At 38.2% G+C, this 7,289-nt stretch overlaps 1 protein-coding gene across 1 annotated transcript; it reads right to left on the bottom strand.

The window, feature by feature from the left end:
• Nucleotides 1-2,770: 2,770 nt before the first annotated feature.
• Nucleotides 2,771-6,568, bottom strand: LOC111784101 (oligopeptide transporter 3-like). The gene is made up of 6 exons (XM_023664927.1): nt 6,050-6,568; nt 5,780-5,877; nt 5,100-5,669; nt 3,960-4,215; nt 3,685-3,867; nt 2,771-3,613 (listed from the first exon to the last, which is right to left on the bottom strand). Exons 1-6 carry the CDS (start codon nt 6,566-6,568, stop codon nt 2,999-3,001), a joined length of 2,241 nt encoding a protein of 746 aa, XP_023520695.1. The 3' UTR covers nt 2,771-2,998.
• Nucleotides 6,569-7,289: the final 721 nt, after the last annotated feature.

The raw sequence follows: 7,289 nt of genomic DNA, 5'->3' as shown, positions 1-7,289 counted from the left end.
ACCAATGCATAAACCCTCAAAATTAATGTAACCTCTAAGCATTTCACATCGAAAGTACAAAGATGTGGTCATGGACTTTATCTTGGGGTTTCCAATGACAAGAAAATGCTTCACGTTAATCTCAGTCATCATTGATAGGCTGACAAAGTCGGCACACTTCATTTTAAGAAAGACTACCTATTTGATAGATAAGTGGGTGCGATTGTACCTAGAGGAGATAATCAAGTTACACGGTGAGCCCGTGTTTATAGTATCAGACCAAGATACCTATTTCACGTTGAAATTATAGAAAAGTTTATAAAAGGCATTGGATACTCAAGGAAGATTTAGCACAACCTTTCACCTTCCAAGTGATGGAGAGACCATAAAGTTGTATAAAGGATCCGCACAAAAGCCATATTGAATTAGCTACAAAAATAATTTTCACCCATGCAAATCAAAGGACAAGCCCTTACAAGAAGATATGCACGTCATAGACTATGAGCCTCTAGTCTTTCAAAAAGACTTCAGCAATGAAGAGGAAAGTGATAAGGATCATGGTGTTCCAAATGTTCCAACTAAATCTATTACACTATCCCATGCCAAAAAGATTCAACGAGCCTTCATTCTTCATCTACAAAATTGGATAGGCTTAATTCAACCTCCATTTCATTTGTTACAAGCTAACCCAATTGAGTAACTACCATTTAGAGCTTCATAAGTGAATATTTGCATGGTTGAAGTGAAGGATGGGATCGATTGATAAGTTTTTTAAAAAACTTTATTTATTATTTAATTCTATAAGTTCTTGTAGTGGGTAAAAGGTGGGAAGTTACGTGTCAAAATGGCCATAACTTCTTTTTTACTACCTTTGAAGAGTGAGAGTTCTTTTGTGTACACGGTAAATACCCACAAATTGACACGTAAAAAATGAGATCTTTTATTTATGAAATTGAGTTCTCGACTTTCATCATTCCAAATGTCATTTCTAAGTTTCAAACAATTGTGGTAGATTGCGAGTCATTCAATCAAGTGTAGATCAAGTTCGATTGTGGAGTGACCCAACGTAGAATAAGATTTCAAATCTTACTTCTAGATCTTTGATCTTAAAATGTAATCTAGTTCTAGCATTTTTGGTTGGTTTATCCGAATTTTGTATCCGAATCATGAAGAAAGAGTTGCCGAAATGGATTTGCTAGACCCATGGTTATCGGTGTGAGTTTCTTCATGGATTTGTAAGTTACCCCATATGACTTTGCTCGATTCTATGGGGTAAGGTTCGTGAGGGCCTATGTTTGGTAGTGATTGGGTCGATTTGAGCTACAGAACACGAAAATAGGAGAACTAGACTCCGTATTGGAAGCAATTTTTTGTGGGTTTGCTTAAGACTTCTTCTAATGATTCATCACTCATATGATAAATGAAATTGGGTGATTCTTATTGCTACACGTTCATGGAAAGAAGCTTGGAGTTCTAAGAGGACTTGAACATATCGAAAAAGTGTCGATCATACCAAGTAAGTAGAACCTCAAGACTTTAGATTAAGACGAGCTTATTAAATTTTAGAACTGAAATAAGTTGATTTGATTGAAAATAAGCAGTTGAACTGTTATGATGTTCGATTTTTATGATAATGATGGAATGAACTCGTAATTATACGAAATTGAAAGTATGACTAGATAACCATGTTTAGATCACTATATTATGTCCCTTATGGTGATATGTTCATACATGTATGATGATATTGTTGTTAAGGGACTATTAGGAATTTGCTAACCAACTCTTAGTCATGAACATGACTCGACTGTCAAAGGTTTATATAACATTTTATTATGTTTATTAGCTGGTAGAACTAGGATTGAGCTCTAAAATGCATGAACCTTGTGAGATAACCTAATGAGCGTCTTGTGGGTGTGGTTAGGGGGTCTCCAACCACTCCCTAATCATGATTGAGTAAGGACCAAATAGGTAGATGAGTGTTTGCAACATTGAGGGTCACAACCTCCTTTTATGATTATAATATTATGAAGCCTATTAGGGCGATGTCAACTAAAACTGTACTAGAACCATAAAGGTATGATGAGAACTATGGGTTGGAATTGACCTCGGAGTCGTGCCTCGAAGACCTATGAGATATTGGTCTATGAATATGATGATAATTTAAAACCTTAGAACCATCTAACCAAGATAACTACCTTAGAGTAGCAAGAACGAACCCTTAGAAATGATGGCTCATATAGGGCTAAGAAAGAGAACTTATAACTTTCGTACCATGACCCTAAGTCGAGCTTAGCTGAACTGAGGAAACCTAGGAAATAGCCTAGAAAAGCTAACTTAGGAACAAACTCGTAAGTATGAATAAGACACCGGATGAACAATGAATGATTTAATGAGAATAAACTTAAGTACAAGTACAGAACTAAAAGCAAACTACGTCCCGAGTATTTTTTTTATAATCCATGCTACTTTAATTCTTTTCAGATGGTGTCTAGATGGAGCCGGTTGAGGCGAGAACGTACACAAGCTACGAGACTATATGGGTCAGGCTAAATAAGTGTTTTGGTCTCACTGATCTTTACGCTTTTTATAAATCCATTATTTTGCACCATGTCATTTAATGTTAGTATTTCGTAGGTCATGTCGTACTTTAAATGTTCTTGTGAACTTGCCTAACTTAAACTAAGTGGCTTGTTTGAATTGATAATTATTAAATGCACGTATGTTTTTTAAAAAAATTTAAATTATTATGTGTTTTCAAAATTTTACATCAGCCAGTCGGTGCTCGAGTCTCTTGAAGCGAACTTTACTAGCATTTTATTTTATGCTTCGCTCTCTCCATTGTCATACACTAAAAGATATTATAACACAACTTGTAGTTAATATGATGTCATAATATAAACCCTACCCAAATCACTTCAAACTAGCATTTACAAACAACATAAGCAAAGCAAGAACCCGAACCTAACTCTCTAAAACATAATGGCTATCAGTTTCATCGTCCCGGGCCTCGACGATCTAGCTAAAACACTGGACATCCTTTAACGACGATCCCGGGAGCAGTTGGACACTTAGCCAAAGGACAATGATCAGGTTGTGATCCCCACCACCTCAAGTTATGTCCCCCATTCTGCAGCACAATGAAAAGCAGCACGCCCATGAACGCTGTCCCTGCGTCGAGCGCAGCCGAGAGGACGTAGTTGTACTTCTGCCACCATCGCTTATGGTATCGGAAGACGAAGTAGTTGAAAATGGTACCAGTGATGAGCCAACTAGCTATGTTTGTAGGTGTTGCTGGTGGCATCCCTGCAAAGCCATAGGATATAACTGGTATGTTTATCAATGCAATCCATTTCTTTTCAGGGAAAACTTTACTCAATGCCCAAATAGGAACGGGAAGAACAGCTCCAATCAGGAATAGCCACACCAAGTTTCGATACAACCCGCCCGGTCCAAACAATCGCCTCGGTCCTATTAGTCCCCAGATAACAGATGCATCAAACGTCACTCGGTATTTCGGACACGTCCATGGACTATCAGGTTGGAGAGCCTCAGTATCACAGATGTTCTCTATATTGTCTAACATCCACCAAGCAACGGCGAGGTTAATCGTCCCGGCAACGAGTGTCCCGACTAACTGAGAAAACACGAATCAGTCAAAAGATCATAAACTCTCAAAAGAAACATTGAAGTTTGCTAAAAGATCACCTGGGTAATGTACATGCATCTTGGTGGGATTTTCATGTAATGGCCAAGTTTAAGATCAGATAAGAAAGAAAGAGCATGAACTGTGCTGATTCTTCCATAGATCTTGAAAAGTAGATTTGCTATTGGTTTTCCAGGGAGAATATAACCAATGATGAACTGTGCTATGATATCATATCCAGGTTGCTGCATAACATTCCATATAGATATAAGTCTTTTGTTTTAGAACGTAAACAAAGACGAGCGAGTGCTACTACTACTAATTCCCGTTTGATTACCTGGTTGGTTGTCGCTTGAATGACCCCGATTGGGAGGGTGACAATCCAAGCCATAGCGAAGGCAAATAGCATGCCCCACCACGGCAGCTGCACGATATCCTTCCACACAATCGACATCAGAAGAGATATCACAGTGCTACCGAATAATAGGACCAAGAACCACCATTCTGGCACTTGTTTGTAGTTTTGCATCAACTTGGCATGGATGTCTAGTTTAGCATTCTTGATTGCTTCCCTGCTCTGCTTCCATATGTCCCTAGATCATTAAAAGTGCACAATCTTAAACGTGGTTTATAACTATAGTGATATATGTATTTGATCTCTAATCTCTAAACTTAATCGTGATTAAACCCAATTTGATGTGAGAACAAACATGGGTTGATTTGACACGAAGTAATATTGCAGCTTTTGAAAGAATTAGAAATACATTCCGGGCAAAGTCTAGTCTTAATTCAATAAACACATCAAACATTAACTGTGAGATCCCTGATTGGAGAGGAGAATGAAGCATTCTTTAGAAGGGTGTGGAAACCTCTGCGGCTAGTAAGGGTGTTTTAAAAACTTTGAGGGAAAGCCCAAAGAGAACAGTATCGGCTAGTGATGGGCTTGGGCCGTTACATATGGTATAAGAGTCAGACACCGAGTGATGTGCCAATAAGGAGACTAAGCCCCGAAGATGGTGTGCCAGCAATGACACTAGGCCCTGAACAGGGTGGATTGGAAGGTCACACATCAATTGGAATGAGAGAATGAGTGCCAGCAAAGAAACTAGGCCCTAAAGGAAGGTGGATTATGAGATCTCACTTCGGTTGGAGGGAGAATGGAGCATTCTATATAAGAGTTCGGAAACCTCTTCTTAGCAAAGACATTTATAAACTATGAGGGAAAGCCCGAAAGATGACAATATCTACTAGCGGTGGGCTTGAGTCCTTTACAAAATAGGACATGCAATCACAAGATAAAGTGTTTTCAAGTTAAAAAGACAAACAAACCCCACAATCATAAAATAACATATAGAAAAGTTCATAAACTAAACTAAACTAGACCTAAAACAACAAAGTATGGCAGAACGAAATAAAATATTGAAAGTGGAAAGCAAGATAACATGAAAAAGCAAGAAAAAGTGAAAGAAAAGCATACCGTCCATGAAACAAGGCGACATGGGTTAGAGTAGCAGTGAACCTGGCAAACCCAGATCCAATGGAGAGGGCAAACAGGGGGCTAAGATACAGCTTCGAATAGTTATTATAAGCAGCAATATTGAGGTCAAATTTGGGGGTTAAAACCTTCGTAGTATCATATTTATGGCCTGTTCTGGTGAAGAGCTGATTAGAGAAAATGGGAAATTTGCGGGCGTCGAAAGTGTTGAACTTCCAGTAGCAAACAGGGAGGATGATATAAATGAACATAACAAACCCAACACCCACGTTTAGAATTGAGGACCATGGCGACACCAGTGGGCTTCCATGGTAGGCTGAAATCCCAGCCCAATCGAAGGTGAAAGCACCGAGCCCAAGTCCACTTTGGCTCGACCCAATTTGCTGAGCCGTGATGCTACGAGGCCAAACCCAACAAACCCACGAGAAGAATGACAAGATTTGTAACAAGTAACCTGGAAAAACGTAGTACACAAAGCTGGCTCCCATAAAGATCAAGAAGAATTTCATCCTTGTCATCCCTTTTGATTTGTCTTCCCTCTCATGAAGAGCTCTAAAACAGGGGAAAAAAAACAGAGCAAGGCAAATAAAACAGAGCATGTCAGAGTTAAAGCTGCTAACCCTCTAAGCTCCAAATTTGGAAAAGGGATTAAGAAAGGGTACCTAAACAGAGAAACCTGTGCCAGATTTGCAGGCCACCACATTTCAACAGGATCTACCAGGTACCTTCTCAGCATTCCAGCCCATCCATATCCCAAAATCTGAAGAACAGCCAAAGAGAAAAAGATTCAAAACAGGGGAATGTGAGAAAAGAGTCTAGATCTTATCAATCTGGATGTTTTAGAAAATGGGTGTTCATTATTTTTGACTTAAATCGATATTCAAAATACAAAACTTTTGAATTAGCCCCTTTTCATTCATAAAGATGCAAACCTGGGTGGTTAAGACGATGAGAAGGGCTAAGAAGAAATTCAAGCTCTGTTTATAATAAGCTTTCATGACAGTAATGGCGCCGATGGAATAGGCATCGCCGCCGCCATAGGAGATGCCACAGTTAGCAAAAATGGTGATAATAACATGCTCCTTCATATTGAAAGGGCCAGGATTGAGACTAAACTTCCATCGGAAAAAATGAAACTCCCTGTTTGGGAGAGTGGAGGCCATGAATCGGCCAATTGGGAGAACAGCGATCTGCATAAGAATGGCGGAGATGGCGAGTGGCTGAGAACGGTAAGTGAAGAAAGTGTTGAGGAAAATGAGAAGGCAACAAGAAACAAGACCAAGAACCCATGACCGAAAAGTCATCACCGGAAGAGACGGGTCGTCAGTTTCCGGCACGACCAGAGCCACCTCCTCCACCGAACACCGTTCCTCAGAAGGCAGCTCGGCGCTGCCATTGGACTTATCCGCAGCGGCGGAGGAATCTGGGTGCGGCGGGGAGTTCGAGAACATTGAAAAAAACAGAGAGAAACAGAACAGAACAGAACAGAACAGAGGAGGAAGAGTTAGTGGGTTTCGTGAATGGAATCTAAGGCAGGAGTTATTGGGTCTGTGTTTTTTTGTTTCTCTCTCTTATCTCTCTGTAATGAGAGGAAGAGAGAGAAAGGGAACTGAAGGAGGAAGAAGAAGAAGAAGAAGAAACAGAGTAGGGAAGTCAAGGGGGTGATAGAGAAATGTCAGTGATAATGTTCAATATTTATAATTAATTTTTGGATTTTTTTCCCATTTCTTAAATATTTTTCTTAATTATTATTTTAGATTTTTATTTTAATATGATATTTATGGATTTTTATTAATGGGTTATGCTCAACCAATCATCTCTATTTCTAGTTTAGGGTTTTAAAATTTTCAAACTAAATAACTTTTATTAAATAAACAATCAATTAGTTCTCTAATTTATTTATTTAAATTTTTTTTTTAATAAAAATAAAAATGTTAGTTCATAAAATATATATTTAATTAAAATTTGCAACCGTCAATCCAAATTAAAAAATAACTAAAAATTTAGTTAATTCGATTCAATCCAATTTTAAGGAACCTATAAAACAACTTAGTCCATAAAATTTTTATTTATTTAAATTTAATACAACTAAAATCGGACAGAGTAGATCAGATTTTTAATTTTAAAAATACAAGAAAATTAAATATAAATTATATAATTGGACTCTCGACT

Source organism: Cucurbita pepo, unplaced genomic scaffold (assembly GCF_002806865.2).
Source record: "Cucurbita pepo subsp. pepo cultivar mu-cu-16 unplaced genomic scaffold, ASM280686v2 Cp4.1_scaffold000154, whole genome shotgun sequence".
Classification (NCBI taxonomy): domain Eukaryota; kingdom Viridiplantae; phylum Streptophyta; class Magnoliopsida; order Cucurbitales; family Cucurbitaceae; genus Cucurbita; species Cucurbita pepo.
The sequence above is the reverse complement of the archived record's forward strand: the minus strand, read 5'-3'. Positions and strand labels throughout refer to the sequence as shown.